The sequence below is a fragment of the Pectinophora gossypiella genome, chromosome 12 (assembly GCF_024362695.1).
Source record: "Pectinophora gossypiella chromosome 12, ilPecGoss1.1, whole genome shotgun sequence".
Taxonomy (NCBI): Eukaryota; Metazoa; Arthropoda; class Insecta; order Lepidoptera; family Gelechiidae; genus Pectinophora; species Pectinophora gossypiella.
Genome location: NC_065415.1, coordinates 12,594,693 through 12,617,316, shown reverse-complemented (window position 1 = coordinate 12,617,316; position 22,624 = coordinate 12,594,693). Strand labels below are relative to the sequence as shown.

Sequence of the window (22,624 nt, the reverse complement as noted above, 5' to 3'; positions counted from 1 at the left end):
CACGACATTGAATCTCTTTGAACTCGCAACCGATCTATTTTTACAACATTTAATTATAAGTAACATTAGTAAGAAACAGCAATAAAGGCTTAATTTATTATTTTATTTTTATTGGTGTCTAATGTCTACGACGCGATGCCACGTCTCTACCGCGCGCATGTCAGTTGTCTACAAAACGAAGATAATGTTTTACAACCCTCAATATTAGTACTGAACTAACATTTAATTTGTTATAAACTTGTAACAGTGCATTAACCAGAATTTATGATTGTCGACAAGAAAGTTTTGGAAGTTAGGTTTTCCGCGTTGCATAAGAGACCTCTTCACTTTTGACACAACATAGCATCACGCGTACCCCGAAGGGGTAGGTTTTTATATCTAAGTCCAATGTAATAGGGGCGATAGCCTATTGCCATTAACCTGACATCCTGGCAACCACTTGATATCAATTATCTATGATCCAAACATGAATTGGAAACTAAAGTCGCATTCAGTGGTTTAGCCCCTTCCTATCTACGGTCCCGCTTCCACCTCCTGCCCCCTCCCTCACGTTCTAGGCGTCCATGTATTACTAAGATGCTGGAGATACCTAGGACCAATACCAATTTTGGCTTTCACTCATTTTCCGTCCGTGCAGCCATGCTCTGGAATAGGCTGCCGAGGGTAGTTCAGGAGAGTTCCTCTTACCTAATTTTTAAGAAGAGAGTCAAAGAGCACTTTTTATCCATAGAGTATTCGTAGTCTAAGTATATTGTTATATATATAATAGGTATGTATGTAGGTATAGTATATTTTATATGTGTATATATTTATAGAGGCTTAGGCATATGTTTGTGTATATATATATTTTTAAACGGTTTTATATGTAGATATAATTATTATAATGTATTTAATATATTGCACCTCTTTTTATTCTTCCGCAGTTACTCTAATACTACCTCTGGGTTGGCTGGAAGAGATCTCTCTTAGAGATAAGTCCACCCTTGTAAACGTCCATTTCTTGTTTGTGATGTAACTAGTTGTTAAGTGCAATAAAGTAAAGTATACTAATTAGAGGAGTCCGTGACAGCTATTTCTTAATTTTTGTAATTTAACCATGTCTTAGTGAGACTCCGATCCTGCAGTCAAATTGCTTATGCAATTTTGCAGGACATTGCGTTAATACCAAGTTATTTAAGGCCTTAATAATAATATATAAATTAAGAATCTTCACGCGTTGCGGGGTTATCACGGATTATAATTCACGGAAAGTAGTTCCTTCTTCACTTTGTAACATGTAATAAATAAATGTAATGAACTATGAAGCATTTCGAACCAGTGATTATTAAGTACATGTGTGTATATTTCAATGTTGTAAATGTATATGTGTGTCGTAGGTTTTACCTAAATAAACTTTTTTTTTATTATTACATACATAAGATTACGCCTGTTTCACGGACAAAGGAATCCCAATTACGAATTCGATTTCAAAATCACCTACTCAGCGGTGAAGGAAAACATCGTGAGAAACCCCTTATTCGGAGTTTTGTGACCTGGCCTGTATTGGGATGGTTTTCTCTATGCGTGTTCGAAAGTCAGACAGGCTGTCGCTTCTTTTCAGGTTAGGTAAGCGGACCCCGTGAACTCCGGCCAAGTAGTTAATTCCGGCCAAGTAGTTAATTCCGGCCAAGTAGTTAATTCTGGCCAAGTAGTTAATGCCATCTACGGCAAATCTACAATAAGTCACGTCAAAAAAAAGTGAACACGGGATAACGCTAGGGAGATATTGATGTGGTAAACATTATTAACCACGTATCTATCTAAAAAGTTTGTAGTTTTCAATGTCACGGATGGTCGACATTGCCATCGCCTACGCAATCTTCGTGAGACGAGCAAAAATATCCGCAACTATTTATAACAAACCATTATATTTTTTCTATCTTTTCTTCCAATAATGCGTGAAACAGTCCAATTTATTTTACATTACAACAAAAAGAGATACTAATAATAATAAATTAAAGATGGACAGACTTTTATGAGTTTCGACATGGCAAATAATTTTCCTACTTAATGAAATAGTTTTTTAGATATTTCGCATACGGTCTATAATATTAAGTGGCAGTTGTAATTATTGGAACAATAGATGATATGAAAGACAAAGATATAAATGTTAATTGCATGCCATAAAGTACGCACGTATCAGCGTTTGTTCTATAGAATCACGGGATGAATGTCACACGTTACCTAAGTACATAATAGCTATATTAACAGTAACTAAGTAATATAATGATTTGCATTTTGGGCATGAAGAATAAACGCCATATCTGAGTCCATAGTTTACTTTATTAATAACCGCTTTACGAATAAAAAAATGAGGAGCTCGGTGGCGCAGCGGTAAACGCGCTCGGTCTGCGATTGTTGAAGTTAAGCAACTTTCGCAAAGGCCGGTCATAGGATGGGTGACCACAAAAAAAAAGTTTTCATCTCGAGCTCTTCCGTGCTTCGGAAGGCACGTTAAGCCGTTCGTCCCGGCTGCATTAGCAGTGGTTAATAACCACCAATCCGCACCGGGCCAGCGTGGTGGTTGAAGGCTCGATATCCTTATCCATCCATAGGGAAGGCCAGTGCCCCAGCAGTGGGGACATTAATGGGCTGGTCAGTGGTCATTATTGGTCAGCAAAAATTTAGTTTCGATCGCCATCGACTCGCAAAGAAGAAGAATGGGCTGGTGATTACATTGATTTCAAAGATGTGTTGCTGTTGCAGTTTCTTGTCATTTCTTCTCCTCAGCCAGAACACCTTGCGAAATTACGTAGATTCGATAATATTACTTAAATTGATCTTCAACAAGTTTATCCATGATAATTAGGAATATAATTATGATTCTGATTTCTGGTTAAAAAGATTGCATCTTTGATATTACTTATAAGCACTTTAAAAATTAATTCAAAAATTTGCTACATTATCGTTTATGGCTGTGTTAAGCCAGAAACCCGAGCCACCTGGTTTGAACTATTCTATTTGGCCAGGGATAGGCACACATTTCATGAGTTGATCGCCGACCTCCAGTAATTTCCACGCCAAAAAGAAGAAACCAGAAACCGAACAATAGAACTCTGCTAGCATTAGCCAGTCTAGAAAATAACTTAGGTACTATACTGACCTTTGCTAACGATAAGTAAGTAGCAACATTTTACGTCTGTTGAAAGGATGTTTTTGCAATATATTTTTATTATACTACTTATATTTTTATTATGTAAAACTTCTCAATAGTATATTTGCCTTTCTCATAACACCTATTCATACTGTATCGCTTGTAATGTTTTTGTCACCTATTGTTTTATTTTCTGTAAGCGCAAGTACATTTATAATGTAGGTAGGTACTACTCTTCTTGATGCTTGATCAGGTACGTGATACGGGCGTCCGTCCTTCGGAAGGCAAATCAAGCTGCTAGTAATAATATCGGCGATGAATTATGAAATGAAATGAAATAAATTTTATATAATATATTTATTGTATTACACAAAAAAATGTTTGGAATTGTTTTTGTTATTTTTGTGTATTATTATTATTTTCTGCCATACGCAATAATAATAAACAAAAAAGTACATCACTCAACCATAGTGTGCGAATATCAAATAATTTTGGATTGGGATTAAGTACTTAGATGTTAGTATTTGAATCAATTTGTTTAGCTGCCAAATGCTTAAATACAAGTTCACGGCTTGTTTATATTTAGTTGGTAATTTTTGTTGTTTTTTTTTTGACGTGACTTATTGTAGTTTTGGAGAAATGGAAAGCGCTGAGGGATCTCACCCGGTACAACAAAAGGCCTGAGGGTGCTCAGATGGGCGCGAACCTTGGCTTAGTGCGTCGTCTGAGTGTATTTGAAAGAATTAATCGACCCTGGTGGGTCGATAGCGATAAGCTCTGATTGAGGAAAATCATCGACCACGCCAGCGGGGTCGGTATCTGGGTTTTGAAGTGTTTGTTGTCTCAAGAGATTGGCCTCTATGGCTAGAGTAATCGGGTCATCGGAATCGTTTACTACGTCCTTAGGGCGCCGATGCTTTTCAGTACCGTACCAGGGGTTGTGGATGGTGCGGAGCAGAATCGAAAAAAACCGTTTTGAAGCTTTTATTGGTAAGGCGCTAGGTATATGTTTTGTTTTTTTATATATAAAAAGAGAAACTCACTGACTGACATATTAACGCATAGTTTTAACGGCTAAACGTAGGCACTTGAAATTTGGAAGGGACGTAGCTTAGGTACCGTAGAGGTGCACTAAGAAAGGAATTCCCGAAATTCCCACGGGAACAGGAATTAGTGGGAAAATCCTTTTGTATGAAAAATCTAAACCACTTAAGTTAGACGCTTGAAATTTGGCATGCAGGTACCTTAGAAAACTTGAAGCTTAGTTGTAACAGGATATTGCAAAATTCCCACGGGAACGGGAGTTAGCAGGAAAAAACATTTGTATGAAAAAATCTAAACCGCGTAAGATACGAGTAGATGTTTTCAATCTAGCATGCATGCATACCTTAGTAAATATAAAGTTTAGTTATGGCTGTATTTTGAAAAATGGGAGTTAGCGGGAAAAAAATGTTGTATAAAAAATTTAAACTGCATAAGTTAGATGCTTGAAATTTGACATGCACTCCCACACACATAAAGATCTCTCTTTTATAACACGCCACGCGGACGAAGTCGCGGGCAAAAGCTATTGTTTTCTATACATTTGTACCTAACATCAACCCTGGCAGAAGCAGGCAACAGTTCATATCAAGATACCGCCCAAGTAGCAACCGATTGTCTTAAAAGAGAATTGTAGATATCTTGAAGGCAAGTAGACTAAATCAAGCCCTTGTCTTGGATAAGTCTTATATGTCTCCAAGATATCCCTCAAGATATCTTGAAGACACAGTTTAGTAAAAGTGGGCACATACTTTAACTCTTATACAAGACAGACTTAAGACAACGCTAAGTCAGACTTAAACCCTACTTTAGACAATGTTCTTGCGTATTCTAAACTTAGAATTCTTGTAGTATCACTTAATACCAAGAATGTATACTTGAAGATATCTACAATACTTAGTTAAGACTATAGGATTGAATTGCACTGAGTCAATTGTAACTTAACGAAGTAAAACTTCAGGTCATACTTAAAACGATTTTTACTTCACGCGTCTTTATTTTAGAATATAATGGCGAACATTTACATTAACACAAGAAATGAAGTCTGTAAGAAAATGGCGACTAAAATACTAGTTGTTATTTTAACAAAAGGTTATTCCGCCGTTTCACATACAGGAAATTATAAACGCATGATTGTTTCTCGTGTAAAATCGATAGAAAGTGTTAAAAAACAGAAGGGCCTTGAATATACCAGAAAAATAATAATAAAATTTGTATTGATTATTCAGCAAATAAAAAAAATGGTGACATATGGTACAGATATATTCATTTTCTATTAATATGTGACAGCTGAACGCAGTAATTGTTACTACAACAGAAATATTATATTAATTTACTTCAGTTTTTGACGATAATATTGTCAAAAAAAATTACTTGTTTTCGTCCCGTAAGTGCAAAATGGCGTTAAGTAATATTTTTCTAAATGAAGTAAGACTTTAGAAACAATTGATTTCGTAAGAATCAGTTTAGAAAAGTAAAGTCAAGTTGCACTTCATCAAGTACTAGTTAAGATAAATTTTACTTCAATTGTCTAGGAGTATACCCACTTAAGACAAAAAGTATTTAGTGAATTCCTACTTAAAACTCTTATATCTAAAGTTATCCTCTATTTTGATTTAGTGAAGTATTGTCGTAAAATCATGTTTGTTTATTTTGTGCCAGAATTAGCTATGTAACAAGTAACAATTAAAATCGAACGAGCTTTTAAAACGTATGGAAAGTATGTTTGTTTAAGAGGTAAGTTTTTCGACTCGTGGAAGATAAACAATATTGTTATGCTAAGTTCTTACTTGGATAGGAATGTGATTTACTTAATTGTTTAATATTTATCAGAAATGGAACTAACAAACATAAACTCAATTTGCTAATGAGTCTCCGCGCATACATTCTCATAGGTTACCTACATGGTTCGCTGACGCAAAGTAGGTACGATCACCGCGCTTCTAATTGCCAACGGAAACAATGTGATTATTGTAAAAATTTACGAGTGTCCGTTGAATATTGTATATACGAAGAACCCTTGCAATTTGATTAACGTCGTGTGTGTGCGCGGTAGTTTCTAATCCCACCAAAAACATTATTGTTAATAAAGGCGGCCAAATTCCCGATGACTTTTATCAAGCTAAAAACATATTGGAATCGAATCTAATGCTCACTTTAAATGCATTTAACCATACACAAAACTTAAAATATATTTATGATTGTGAATAAAGCTTAGTTAAAAATAGGTACATTTTTAAAATTATTAAAAGGAATAATGAAATGAAAGAAGAAAGAAAAGTATCTAGACACGCGGTAGCGTGTCAAGCCAAGTTCAAGAAATAGAACTGGCGAGCCGCACCGTGTGTAATATTACACGAACCATTTGGAGGCACTTTTGACCCCCTCATAAATCAAAAACTATATCACATAAACGTATCAAATTTGGCTCATATATTGAGACTTGCAACATACATATGTGTTCTAAATTTCATAAGCTTATCTCAAACGGTTATTTAGATATTAATATCCAAAAATCCTCATTTTTATCATTGACTGACTGACCTATAGATCAAAACTCTAACCCAGTTGCAGATGACCTAGAAAGTTAAAATTTGGTATGCAGATAGGTAATTAGATGAATACAAAGGAAAAAAAAACTAGCAACTTTTAAATAATTAGATTCTATTATGAACGCTTAACATAAATACCTAATTAGTGCCTGTACCTAACTATAGATGTAAGAATCAGTAAGTAATCAAAACTCATGACAGCCGGTCTTTTTGTGGTAGGTATGTAGATTAACTTAACATAACATATCACGCCTATATGCCCTATCGGGGTAGGCAGAGCACTAAGTCATCATGGAACCACTTGATGCCACATTCGACAAGTACTATGAGGGTAGGTAAGCAAGTTGGAACATGTGTTTAGCGGTGATAGGTTGTCAGCTTTTCGCCCATGATACAACACAACTCTCATCCATTTTACTGGCATATTTTTTTTTTAACTTAACGTGAATCTTAAACAAGTTTAATAGGTATTCAAATGTTTTATTTTTATAAAGTCGACTTTTAGTTTTGAATTTGTCCTTTTAAAAGGACCCACGCGTTACGAGGATATGTACTTACCTACAAAAAGTAATGATATCCAATCAAAAACATAAATGTGAAATGAGAGCCAAGTTCAATATTATCGTTAGCAAAGTTTTTTAGTTACAAACAAACTCAATTTGCTAACGAGTCACCGCGCATACATTCTCATAGGTACATGGTTCGCTGACGCAAAGTTGGTACGATCACCGCGCTTCTAATTGCCAACGGATACAATGTGATTTTTGTAAAAATTAACGAGTATCCGTTGAATATTGTATACACGAAGAACCCTTGCAATTTGATTAACGACGTGCGTGTGCACGGTAGTTTCTAATTCCACCAAAAACATTATTGTTAAAAATGGCGACCAAGTTCCCGATGACTTTATCAAGCTAAAAAAATATTGGAAGCGAATCTAATGCCCACTTTAAATGCATTTTACCATATACAAAACTTAAAATAGATATGTTTATGATTGTCAATGAAACTTTGTTAAAAATAGGTACATTTTTAAAATTATTAAAAGAAAGAATGAAAGAAGAAAGAAAAGTATTTATTTATTATTAGACTAATAGGTACCTACTTTTAAATTTGAACTTAGCAGGTTTTTAATATAAAACTCGATTTTTCATGGTGTAGTGTTGCCGTGCGCTTAGACTAGGTTAGACTAGTTTAATCATTTTTGAGAAGATTTGTGCGAGACGTAGGTACCTGGGCCGCCACACGCTGGTTCGGAATTGAAAAACAGGAACTTACGATTTTTTTGACAAAATTGAATGATTGTGTACTAATCGATAGAAAAAATTGATAGCAATGAAGAAGATATCGCATCGCTAACAAAAACAGTAGGATGTGCATTATCACAGGTTAATTTTCTGTATTTAATTTTCTGCATTCGAAAACCACCAGATCTTTTTATTTTTTGAACTTCGTCCATCTTTCTGCTTGCTTCTATTTCGATTTTATCGTCCAGTGAATAGACTTTTCTTATGTTTTACTTATTGTAGTCAAAAACGAATAAAACAGTCTTGTATAAGAGCAACAAATAATCTTAACTAATCTAATCTCAAAGCGTAGTATTAAAATTGCCTTAAGTATATCTAGGCAATTCATTTTTACTTTACAAGACTAAACTGATACTTCAGTAAATCAATTTAGTATTAAGTGAGCCTTCAAATAATCTGAGTAAAGTAAAAATATACTTTTAGACTTAACAGTAGGCTGAGATAAGACTAAATAGTTTTGAGAATACTTAACTTGGTTTTGTGTATTCTAAATTATCTTAAGTAGGATTTGTTGAAAACTATATAGTATTAAAGAAGGAAAAGAATTTATGAAGTCCTAATAAGTCCTATTTGATTTGGATAAATCTCACTTTAGCTAAAGTTTAGACATATATGACTTAATCACAATTCTTGTTTGCTACTTGGGCGTCTTGTTATCTAGCTACTTAGAAAAAGCTCTACACGTGCTAGTTTTGAAGAAGATACAAATAGAATAGATAAGTGTTGGTATCTCATCTGTCATCATTATTTAACAATAGATGTGCGTAGGAACTGGGAATTAGCTGTTGCGTTGCTGTTGGCTGTTGCTATGTTGACGCGTGTTTACCATCTCACCTTAACACGTTTCTCACACAGGGCCTGCTTATGTAACCTAGATTTGACAGGTCCGGGTTTTACATGAGCGACTGCCTGTCTGACCTTCAATAAGTCAATAACTAACAATAAGTTGGATGAAAACATCGTGCGGAAACCCACATTCCCGAAAATGCATTTTCGGACGTATGTGAACTAACTTATATTGAGCTGAATTTCTCTTCGCGGGTGGGTAGGTCAGGCAGGCAGTCGCTTCTGTAAAAAACCGGACCTGTCAAATCTTCAGGCTAGGTTAGGTTATGTTATGAGATTTTATGAGGCTTTGAGCTAAATAACCGACCTTTTCAACCCTGTCTGGGTTACTATTGATTTAACGTGCCTTCCGAAGTATGGAATCAAAGATAGATGGATTTTTTCCCCGTTACAATCTCGCAAAATATTTTTTGTTAGACCAGTCCACCAAATATCTCAAAATTATGTTCTTAAACTTTACATTCATTAAAACAGATATTAAGTAGTTATATTTATAACTTGTATACACGCGTGTCTTTGTACAAATAGTCGTGAACAAATAGTGAGGTCGAATAATTTGCTCAGATGTACCCCAGCACATCATGGATATTGTGTAACTACGCATAATATATGAATGAATTACCGTATTATTCTACCACAAGATAATGTTAAAAATATTCCCTGGATACTAATAAATATTGAAAATTAAGTAAATATTCAGCTCTGCTGTGATTTTCTTCAGCAAAACCTCGATTTCTTTCAAATAATTTGATTCCGAGTAGGTATTTGACGTCACAAAATTTTACACGCATTGAAACGACCTCTGTGGTTCAGTGGTTGAGCGTTGGACTCACGATTCAGAGGTCCCGGGTTCGAATCCCGGTGGGCACTTACAACAAAAATTACTTTGTGATCCCTAGTTTGGTTAGGATATTACAGGCTGATCACCTGATTGTCCAAAAAGTAAGATGATTCGTGCTTCGGAAGGCACGTTAAGCCATTGGTCCCGGTTACTACTTACTGATGTAAGTAGTCGTTACATGAGCCATGTCAGGGGCCTTTGGCGGCTCAATAATAACCCTGACACCAGGGTTGATGAGGTTGGTAATTCACCTCTCAACTCACACGACAGAAGAAAAACGCTTTGTCTATTGCGATGTTTGTAACTCATAACATTGAAGAAAACTATATAGATTTTGAATGTAGAAACTTCAAGAATAGCTGCGTATCGAATTGTCTCTCTTTTGAGCTATACTCTGAATAATAGGTACCAACGCTAAATAATTGTGAACCTATATTGAAAATGAATGGATGAATGAAGCGTTTCTTACAATAATATTATTGGTTTTTACACATTTCCATTTAAAACTACACAGGTATGTGTAGTATCAAAATGTAAGAAAATTCTTAATAAGTGAGGTAGGTACAAACGTAATGTAAAAGTGGCATTTTTTTCTAAATCTGTACACATGCATAGGGGGTATTCGAGGTCTAACACTACTACTTATATAAAAACAACGAACTGAAAATTATAAAAAAATAGCAAAACAGTTTTTACCATAAATGTACTATAACGTCAAAACTCGCTCGACGTAGAGGGAAAATAAGGCCACTCGCCGTAAAGAGACTCGCCGTAGCGAAGGTCGCCGTTCGGAGAGTCGCTGTCAACGCTACAATTCGTTTTGAAGGAATAATTTATATTTTTAAGCCCGTATAATACAGAAATTCGCGTCGTTTATAAAACTCCTGCTCCCCGGCGCGCAACCATAGATTAAAAAACTTCGTATACATAGAAAGGTAACTCTCTGCCCCGAACCAATTAGTAATCGCTCTCAAATTCCCTCTTTTATCTTTTCTTGCGCCCAGTCGTGAGAAGAGTATTATACCTTGGGTTGTCTATACGAATTCTACTTCTTCTTCTATCGTGTGGGTTGTGAACTGGATTACCAACCCCATCAACCCTGGTGTCAGGGTTATTACTGAGCCGCCATAGGCCCCTGACATGACTCATGTAACGACTACGTACCTACTTACATCAGTAAGTAAGTAGTAACCGGGACCAACGGCTTAACGTGCCTTCCTAGCACGGATCATCTTACGTTTGGACAATCAGGTGATCAGCCTGTAATGTCCTAACCAAGCTAGGGATCACGAAGTGATTTTTGTGATTTGTCCCCACCGGGATTCGAATCCGGGACCTCCGGATCGTGAGCACAGCGCTCAACCACTGGACCACAGAGGTCGTCACGAATTTCACTGATCTTTTACGAGCCGTTTGTGGTACTGATAAAATCCATAGTGTTATTATAATTATCTGCCTTTTTTAAACCGTAGCGTAGATACCTGCGTAGCGCGGGGAAAACACTATTTATCAAAATCCTTGAATGGCGTCGCGTCGTAGACCTCGCTAAAATGCGTCGCCGAATTCCATGCGTATACGCATTAAGCGTCCACCAATCACCGTGCAGAGATATTACATCACCTTTGGGGGTGCCCCTCTGATATTTTGTCTTATGCAGATATATCGTTTGTTTACGCAATCTTTAGAACCCGTTTTGTCGCCTCAGTTGTTGGTTCTGCAACGCTTTTAACCATTCAAATAATAAAACCAATGAAATTATCAAATGTAAATATGTCTAGTCTGACGTAATATGCAGGCTGGTAACACGAATTATGTCAATTTATATTCGCTATATTTGCTAATAATTTGATGAAATTGCTTTTTTAGGAATTGTGTTGTGTTTTGAACTGTACATGTATATGACAGATGTGATGTCAAGCAGTCGCTGTCAACGCTACAATTCATCAATAGGCATCTTGCAACAATTCCATATTCAACTACTACTAATCGGCATCATGAAACCAATTCTTCTTCTTTTTCTATCGTGTGGGTTATGAGGTGGATTACCAACCTATCGTAAATCCTATTTGAAACTCACAAATCAACAAAAATAATCCTATCCTATCCTTCATCCTAAAATGACTCTTTAATTTGCTATAGTTATTCAACTATTCACGATACGCATTATAATTAAAATGTAAATAAATTGTGCTGGCATTCGACTCTTCACCTTCTCGGCAATAATTAGGTTTGGCTGGACAATAAAACATCTATGAAATGTGTTCTTGGGCTAAGAAGGAAGAAATTGATCTATTAGCTAAAACCTTGGATGACCGCCTTTTATTAACAAGATTACCTATTGAATAAGGACATATTTTATCATTTTAACAAACCAATATACAAAAAAGCAATATCTCAAGGCTTTGTCGCGAAGGAAAAAACGTAAACAAATAAAAAAATTAGCATCCGCTATATTACAACGCAGAAACAACTTGCGCAATTGAGAATATTTCTCGCGAATGATTTGACTATGTTCTTCTTCATGTTCTCATGTAACGATTACTCACTTACATCAGTAAGTAGTAACCGGGACCAACGGCTTAACGTGCCTTCGGAAGCACGATATTTGACTATGTACTTACGTGTCACAAGATGGCATAAACAAAACACGGAATATATTTTTTTGGTTTATGCCCAATCGGTGTATTCTAAAACGGAAAGGTTTCTTTCATAAATTACCCAGAGGAGGCTTGTTGGGTACCTGAAACACCTCCATATATTTATTTAGCAATCAATGAGTGACTCTCTAGGCTACGTTTCCCAATAATAATATAGATGGCGCTGTCCAGTTTTAACGTGATAATTACCTACATACATACATACATAAACTCACGCCTATTTCCCACCGGGGTAAGCAGAGACTATAGAATTCCATTTGCTTTGATCCTGACACACTTTTCTTGCTTCCTCCACATTCAGCAATCGCTTCATACACGTACGCCGGTTCAGAGTAGATCGTATTAAACCTTTTCTAAGGACATCTCCAATTTGATAATTACCTATATTCTCATTACTCGGCAGAAGCATATATAAAAATAAATGTTGCTACCTATATTATTTCTCTTTATTTTGATCAGAATAAAAATAGGTGTAATAAAAAGGGTCATGATTTATACCCAAATACAAAAATAAAAGATGCATACGCCTGTTATCCAAAAAACTAGAATTTAGAAGGTTTAACGAAGGAAAACTTTATTTACACCATAAACAAAACAGTTACAGAACAAAAAATATTTGAAAAATATGAATAAAAAAAATATAAAATTAAAATAAAACTAAAACAAAAAACAGAACTCAAAATAAAATAAATTATGTACAATTAACAAGAAGGAAAATCTTTACAGCGCCATTTATATTGCTATTTTATTTTATATTTACTACTGTACTTATTTATCTTTATCTCTTTTTGTATGGGTTTATTGCCTCAATAAAGAAATTTTATTATTATATTATATTGTTTTTGAGGAACGTAGCCTGTAAAGTCCCTTATTACGGTTTAGCAGATACTTATGAATCATTTTGTAAGTGTTTTTTACAAGATGTTTCTGGTAACCGATTATCCCGTGATCTATTAATTAATGTTGCTGGGGGGCTAAAGTGGCCACATCGAAGCAATTCATCTAAGAAAGCAATATTGCAATTCAAACAAGTGTCAAAAAGCAATATTGCTTTCTTAGATGAATTGCTTCGATGTGGCCATTTTAAACCCCCTGATCCCCTCTATTGAAGCTGAGATACAGGTAAGATTGACTTACTCAGTTTAGGCAACACAAATCAAGTCGCTAATTTTAATATGTTTTCTATCTATGTGTAATTCGACTAAGTTTTGACTGAAACACTCCTCTTATTCTTATTATTAATATGTTATTTATAGGCACTAATAGCTTATATAGTATACGAAAACTTGTTCATGACTATTTACTTAAAACTCGTACTTCAAAACATCTAAAGTCGCAAAATCGAATAGATTCAGAACGCGTATCTTTGAAGACATATTTTGTATTATGTTGAATAGGATGAGTTACGATATATTCATCCTAATAGGCATAACATGATTGATTACAAGGAAGTTGTTTTATAGGCCTGTTAAATACCACTTTATCAATTAACTACTACCGACGTAATATACCTAATTATTAGCACGCAAAACATTTTGATTAAGACATATTGTTGTCTTTGAGAAACTTTTGGCACAAGCCGTTTTAAAACATTTTCATGTAGGTACTTAATATGATACTTCTTTAAAAAACCAGACCTGTCAAATCTTCAGGTCAGGTAAGCGGACCCTGTGAATACGGGATAACTGAGGAGACGATGTAATATTATGTCAAAACGAGATCATATCGATCGCAATGTCAAAATGTTATCAGATCTCATGTAGAGCCAAGCCTCTAAATCTACACGCTTTAACTATACAAACCCTAAGTTCCCAAACTCTACACGTTAGGCAAAATATGGGGCTGTCTTTGCGCTTCGCTTTACTCGTCTTGGTGAGGGCACGGTAGTGCTTACTTATACTTATATAAGATCACGCCTTTTTTCCGGTAGTGGGGTAGGCAGAGACCACGGAATCCTCTTACTACGATCCTGACACACCACTTTCGCTTCTTCCACTGTCATCAAAGACTTCACACATTTAGAGTATTCTTGATCAGTAAGGCTAAAATGCGGTAATTTAATATGGATATAATTAAGTCGTTTTGTCGATTGGTGCCAATATGTGAATCAAAATAAGTTGTCATTCTGTCAAAATACGAACATACTCACGTGCCACGCATGTTAGGGGAAAAAAAAACAAACTTATCGATTTCGACAAAATTTATTGAATCGATCGATAATTTTATCATGTTTATAAATTCTTGTACTCTGGTCTTATCTGCCTAAAGGTTAGGTGATAAAGCTCTTTTTACATAAGTTTTGCGCGTTTATAATGCCTAGAACGTTCTCGAAGCGTTACAAACATTTACACGGGAACACTGTTAAAGATTCTTTTTAGAGGAATCCACGGAATTTTCACTAACTTTAAATATAAAATTACGCGTATTTTAAAAATCTATACATATATTCAATTTTCTATAATTTTACTTTCTACAGTTTTTATCCTACATTGTTATTATTTAACTTCTAATTTTAAGTTACTTCAGACACGTGTACGTGTTGTTTAATAATTTGTTTAAATTTTTTATTTCAATTTCGTATACGTCTATAGTATAACATACGGATATTGTCCATTGCTTTTTATTTGTATGTATTTTTTATGTATATACCGATGGTGTATCTTAAATAAATAAATAAGCCTTTAGAAAGAAAGAAACATGTATTATTTAGGACACCACAGACATTATACATATACATTATAAGAACATCACATCAAAAGTCAACGCACACACGAAATATTTTCTATATAGAAACATGGAAAACGAACACAGAAACTTATACCTAAATTAAATGTGACGTCATGTCGGCTTACACATGTGTAGTGGACGGTGTCCGTTACTATGTCCACAGGTATTTCATTCATGCTTCTTACGTTCAATATTATACATAATATAACATGGCTTTTGAAAGAATATAACTTTGGTATCTAAGCTGTACGACAGTATTGGCTGCCGAATATAGGTATGCATTTGTCGGTAAACATTGTATACGTAACATTATATACCCGTTTTTATACATGTATTCAGGTACGTTACGTAGATGCGTCTACGCCAGGCACCGCTTACCGTAAGCGTTTAGTGAATAGATTGGAAGTGGATGTTGATTGCGTAAAGATGTTCAGATAACTAGAGTTCTTCCTCTTCTATCGTGTGGGTTGTGAGGTAGATGATCAACCTCAGCAACCCTGGTGTCAAAGTTATTATTGAACTGTTAAACCCTTGAAGCTCATGTAGCGACTACGTACTTACATCGCTAAGTAGTAACCACGATTAAAGGCGTCACATGCCTTCTGGAGTACGGATCACGTTACGATTCATCATCATCAGCCGTACGACGCCCACTGCTGGGCATAGGCCTCCCCCAAGGATCTCCACGACGATCGGTCCTGCGCTGCCCGCATCCAGCGGCTTCCCGCGACCTTCACCAGATCGTCGGTCCACCTTGTAGCGGGACTACCCACTGAGCGTCGTCCGACACGCGGCCGCCACTCCAGAACCCTTCCGCTCCAGCGGCCATCGGTTCTCCTCGCCATGTGTCCTGCCCACTGCCACTTCAGCTTTGCAATTCTCCGAGCTATGTCGGTGACTTTAGTTCTCCTGCGGATAATGGCGTCATATGCCTATCGAAACACTGATGTACTTTCGGACAATCGGGTGATCAGCCTGCAGTGATGCGCCATTCCCGGGAATGTTCCCACTTTCGCAAAACTAGCGTAAAAAGAGCTTTATTACCTGATGATGATGATGATGATTATTACCTAACCTTTACACAGATAAGACCAGAGTACAAGAAAGGACAATTTGAAACAGAAAAACAGCCAGTGTCCTTACTATTAAAAAGTTATTACAACGGGAACATTTCCACTCTGGATTCATTCATTTTTTTATCTATCATTGGTCCTAACCAAAAGTAAAATTTTCTGAGACGCCTGCCCCATCTCATTGCCGTTCTATTCGAAGAGAAATCGACTCCTTTATGTTTCGGGGTTCTACTAATGACAATAATTCTGTTATATTTCCAGTTGAACCTCGGTTGTCAGTCGTGGATCGCGACCCTGGTGGGCAGCGCTCACAACTCCGGCATGATCGCTTCCATGATCCTCACTGGATGGGTCGCTGACAAGTAAGATATCATGCATTATCAAAACCTATTCCGAAGCAAACAACACTCTACGTTCAAATACAGGAATCGCTGATGTGTGACATAAAGCCGCGAGACTTAAAGGGAATTGAGGCGGACATTTGTCGTATGCACCGTTCTCTTCTCCTTATCGTGTGGGTTGTGAGGTGGAATACCAACCTCAACAACCCTGGTGTCAGTGTTATTATTGAGCCGCCAAAGGCCCCTGACATGGCTCATGTAACGACTACTTCCTTACATCAGTAAGTAGTAACCGGGACCAACAGCTTAACGTGCCTTCCGAAGGACGGATCATGTTACTTTCGGACAACCAGGTGATCAGCTTGTAATGTCCTAACCAAACTATGGATCACAAAGTGATTTTTGTGATATGTCCCCACCGGGATTCAAGACCGGGGCCTCCGGATCGTGAGCCCAACGTTCAACCACTGGACCACGGAGGCCGTTATGTATGGTTGTGTATGCACCGTTAGTTTATATAGAGCGTTAGTGTCATAGTAACGAAAACTTAAAGGGATGATTGAGACCATAATTCCGATTTGATATAAAGGTATGGAACTGAAAATAATTAAAAAATACACTAAATTTTTTATAAATTTTCAGACCACTGAATCATCCCCATCAGTATTCGTTACGATGTCACTGACACCCTTATATTGTTTTCTCGCTTTGCAGTGCATTAGGTTACACTGGCTATACAGGTTGTCAGAAGCTGCAGTAGTTTTAGGCGGATGAGACGTTCGTTATGTAAAAAATGACAATTCAAAGTGTAACTACCTATTGAATAAAGATATTTTTGAATTTGAATTTAATGCTGCATGTATCTTGTGTATTTTGATTTCTGAAGCACAAGACCACAGTGACGTAACTAAACTAGACATTACTTTTGTTTTTCAGGGTCGGAAGAAAGCCAACAGTAATCATATGTGCCATTGGCGGGGCCCTTGGAATATCAAAAATATTCATTACTAATTACTACATCTATCTAGTGGTGGAATTCCTAGAATCATTCCTTTCATCAGGACTCTATACAGTTGGAGTTGTTTTACGTAAGTACTTTACATTAATGTTTATAAAAAAAGTGTTCTAATATCGTGTTAAAGAGTTCTAATATTAGGTATAATACTGACTGAAATTAAAGAAAAAAATATTCTACCGCCATTATGAAATTTAAAAAGTTAAAATTTTTATTTTTTAGTGGCGGCCAATGTAATTTATTTTACGTGAAAGTGGCCAGTATTTACACCTCCCAATCTCCTTGGTCGTAATGTAAAACTAATTATTTTTAATGAAAATTGCATGGCAAAATTATTACATTTGAACTTTTTAAATACATATTCATAAAATAAATAGTATTAAAGTCGGGTTTTTCTCTATAAGAATACCAACTGTCGAATCACGTACAATCGGATATAGGTATATACAAATGCAATTCGTACCGTGTAAACACATTATTCGACCGTACTTGGACAATCCGCACTGGGCCCGCGTGGTGGTTTAAGGCCCGATCTCCCTATCCATCCATAGGGAAGGCCCGTGCCCCAGCAGTGGGGACGTTAATGGACTGGTGATGACTTGGACACCGGCGTCCAATCAGAGAGGACTGGGCAGTTCTTCTTCTATCGTGTGGGTGTGGGTGAGGTGGATGACCAACGTCAGCAAGCCTGGTGTCAGGGTTATTATTGAGAAACCACAGGCACCTGACGCGGCTCATGTAACGACTACGTACTTACATCAGTAAATAGTAACCGGAACCAACGGATTAACGTGCTTTCCGAAACACGGATCATCTTACTAATGGTGTCTAACCAAACAATGATGAACTATGATTTTCGTGATAGGTCCCCTTCGGGATACAAACCCGGGACCTCCGGATCATGAGTCCAACGTTCAAACACTGGACCACCGAGATCGTTATCCGACTGAGTAGTTATCCGAGTACACTCGTTGTGAGAGTACAGTCTCATTAGCAATATCATGTACCCACTTTAGAACCCTGTCGCACTATCATATTTGACATTTAATGAGACTTGCGGTTTAATTTGTCTAAAAGTTAATGTGACATGGTTTCAAAGTGTATACATATTAATACCTACTCGTGACCGTACTCGTATAGTGAAAAAATCCCGGATGTAACAAAATGAAGACCACAGATAGGTAGCATCGATGTCGCTGATCCTAATAGGTTGTTTTTTTGTTATTTCAGTAATAGAAGTCGCAGGAGATCGGAAAAGAGTCCTAGCAGGAGTAATATTTTCCTATGCAACTTATGTTGGCGAAGTATTATTCGCGTTCTTCGCGATGGGGCTGAAACATTGGAAGTACCTCATTCTAGTCGCCAACGTGCCCTCATTATTCTTCATAGTCTATTTCTTCATACTACGCGAGAGCACTAGATGGCAAATGTTACGAGGGAAAATGGACGCTGCTAAGGAAACCTTCAAAAAGATCGCAAAGACAAATAATCTGAACATATCGGCGAAAGAAATTGATGATATTTCAGATGAAGACTTGCGAGAGAAGTTCAATGTGTTGGTACAGAAAGAGAAAGAAAGCTTGAGAGAAATACTGCGTTCGAAAGAGATAATGGTACGACTCTTGGTTTCGTCTGCGTGCTTTTTCAGTTCGAGTTTTGTGTACTGCGGGCTGTTGGTCCATTCGGTATTTTTACCCGGGAACAAATATACGAACTTCGCCCTGGCTTCCTTGACTTCCTTCCCTGGAGATATGCTGGCGTTTTACACGTTCAACAAGTTTGGGAGAAAAGTTACGCTCCAATATGGATATTTTGCTACTGCCGTTTTCATATTAGCACAGGCGTACACACCACATAGTAAGTATTTGATTATGTAGGCACTTAGTTCTGCTTTATGTTTGATTTTTAAATCGATTTCCTTACGGCAGGAGTCTCGATTTTTAGTCTAAAATTAATCCTGCTTTTTGCTTTTCTTGAATTGATGATGTTTGTGGAATGGAATGTAGTATTACAAATAAAAACATATTAATTGTATTAATGTTCACAAAAAAGGCAGTTACCTTGAAGGAATTAGACATGAATACCTAATAAGATAAACTTATTCTTTATTTTTTATATGTAATGCACGTGTAACATTCAACTACTTAGATAGCAGTCATCACCAGCCCATTAACGTCCCTACTGCTGGGGCACGGGCCTTCCCTATGGATGGATAGGGAGATCGGGCCTTAAACCACCACGCGGGCCCAGATAGCAATAAAATACATTATTCGGATAGGTACATTCATGCAAGCGTTTGTTATGCAAATTACGTTACTATAATGACAAAATACCTACTTTTCACTGCAGGGTCAGCGGCCTTCGGTATACCTATTATATCAATAAGTAATCTATCAAAAACTTTAACGCCGATACCTATTCATTTGTTTGTTTCGTACACTTGCCTATTTTGAATGTGTCACTGTCGCTATAATCCTTACATGTATCTGGGTTTCTGTCTTATTTTATGGAAATAGGTTAGTTACAATTATACGACCAAGGAAACCTTTGCGCAACAAGCTTTCTAGGTCCAAATCAATTGTATTCCAGTTTGGGCTGTGCACTGATGAGGCAGTGAGTGAGTTGGCCAGGACTTTTATTTTAAACGATGTTCAAAAAATATCTTTATTCAGTAGGTAACATAGTTACACTTTGAATCGTCATTTTTTATATGACGGACGTCTCATCCGCCTAAAACTACTGCAACTCCTTACAACTTGTAGGATAGCCGGGGAAAAGAAGCTGCAAGAAAAACCTAAGCACACGGCCGTCGTTCTTTAAAAAAGAAACAAAATATTACTATTTGCTAATTTGGCTGCCTAATGGTGCTAATTCCTGCAGACGCCATCTAATTTTATTTTAAGTTATATCTATCATTTTCTTATCCGTTGAAAAAGAAAGGGACGAGTAATCGACAGTCATAAAATTTATGGAATACACGTCAATTTTAATATAATTCATTTAAATCTTTCCAGTACCGTCAACAAAACGCTGACAAGAAAAATAATGGCATTTTTCCTAACAAGTCTCATTATCGAGTAAAAACAAAGAAACCACAGTTGCATAGATATTATTTCGTTATGCAAAAACGTAACTAAAATAAAATAAGAGGAAATCTAAAACTTTTAAAAATTTTACATCGGCCAATAACCCGACAGAGTCAAGTAGACAGCACGTCAAACGGATTACATACCAGTGAGATGCCTATTTTATTCGCCCGGATTATTCATTCGCTTTAAAATTAACTTGTTGACAACATCCGTCCCTTTCCTTTTCGGCGGATAAGAAAATGACGGGTATAACTTAAAATGAAATTAGGAGGTGTCTGCAGGAATCGGGGCCAATATCAGTTTCCATCCAGTTAATCCCATGCATTCTAAATAATCTCCATCCTTATAGGTACTTACCTAATAACCTTTTTTTCACATGACATATATGTAAAATAATCACGGATATCTCCGAAACTGCTCAATGGATTTTCTTTGATAGACTGATTGGTAATTACCTTTTTCCAGCGCTACCCTGGCTGAAGGTAGCATTATTCTTGTTGGGGAAATTCGCCGTGGTGGTATGCTTCACGGGTATCTTCACGTACAGCATGGAGTTATTCCCCACCAGCATCCGAGGGTCCCTGGTCGGTGTGGGCAATACTGCAGCCAGGATCGGCAGCATGCTCTCGCCGCTTACTCCACTCTTGGTGAGTTGAAATATCTTCATCATATATACATAATTGATAACATAAATACTTACTATCGTTTTAAGTACAATCAAGTAGACGTTCTTTTTTTTTGATACGGTGTCAATAACACCATATATACATAACATCAACAGCGTATATTCGTCCCACTCCCCACAATCAACTGGAGGGGGTATGGAGCATACTCCACCACGCTGCTCCACTGCGGGTTGGTCGAGGTGCTTTTACGACTAATACCCGGGACCAACTGCTTAACGTGCCACCCGAAGCACGGTATCATCTTACTTTTTCGGAAAATTAGGTGATTCAAGCCTGCAGGACACTCTCACAAAGTGATATCGATGCCCCATCGGGAATCGAACCCGAAACTCCAGATCGTGAGCCAAACGTTCTAACCACTAGATAACGGAGGCTGTTAACGCCCTGTATTTTTGTTCTCATTTTTTCCTTTCAGACGAGCGAGATAGAGACGCTGCCGTCCATTTTGTTTGCATCAACCGTAATTTTGGCTGGACTTCTTCTCATCTTTACTCCGGAAACGAAGAACATGCCTCTCTTCGATACCATCGCGCAGGTCGAGGCTTATAAAGCGAAAAATAAGTCCGCCGCTTAGAATTTCTAATTTCTAGCTTCAAGTGGGTGAATTTTTGAAAGTTTTTTTTTACGCAGGTCGAAGTTCTGTGATACGCGAGTGCTTTTAAGTTCATTATGGAATGCGACTTTCCAGGCTACGGTCCCCAAAAATAATGTTGGCGCTGCATTTTTTTTATTAATTTAGGTTTATTATAGGAAGATTTCACAATAAAATGAAACACGAAACCATAAAAAAAAACAAAGAAAAATGTAATATTTTTTACACTAATAATATGGTTCCGAGAATGAGGGACTTTCCAAGCTACGGTCACCAAATCTATATAGATGGCGTTGTACAGATTTAACATTATAATTATCTATTTTCTCATTGCTCGGGTACCTCATTATTCAAAGATAATTTAATGGCAGAAGTGTACTTATATAAAAATAATTCTTGCTTGATACTGAAATTGTTACCTATATTGCTTCTCTTTATTTTGATTAGAATAATAATGGGTGGAAGATGTAAGTGTTGTGTCTGGAAGTAATAAAAAGGTTATCATTTATGCCCAAAAACAAAGGTGAAAGATGCACAGGTCTGTTATCCATGAAATTAGAAGGCTAAACGAAAAAATATTTTTTCAGCGCCATCTATAATATTTTTTTGGGGAACGTAGCCTGGATATTCCTTCTTTGGGAATACAGTCGTGAGTTTATGTTAATGTTTTATGTGGATAATTTCGGTGGGGCATTCTTTTAAATTACTGTGGGGGTTAAAAAGA

General features: G+C 36.7%; 1 protein-coding gene across 3 annotated transcripts in view; it reads left to right on the top strand.

The window, feature by feature from the left end:
* The window catches only part of LOC126371256 (organic cation transporter protein-like), a 328,816-nt gene that overhangs the window by 8,613 nt on the left and 297,579 nt on the right, over window positions 1-22,624 (top strand). For 2 of the 3 annotated variants that reach the window (XR_007566985.1, XR_007566986.1), the window contains exons 3-7: window positions 16,439-16,539; window positions 17,455-17,606; window positions 18,764-19,390; window positions 21,088-21,269; window positions 21,724-22,438. Coding sequence is in view for 1 of the 3 variants with exons in the window: in XM_050016534.1 (XP_049872491.1) it covers window positions 16,439-16,539; window positions 17,455-17,606; window positions 18,764-19,390; window positions 21,088-21,269; window positions 21,724-21,882 (1,221 nt within the window). In the remaining 2 variants the exon portion in view is untranslated. Of the gene's footprint in view, window positions 1-16,438; window positions 16,540-17,454; window positions 17,607-18,763; window positions 19,391-21,087; window positions 21,270-21,723 lie in introns of all 3 variants that reach the window. The other variant, XM_050016534.1, reaches the window with a different exon arrangement.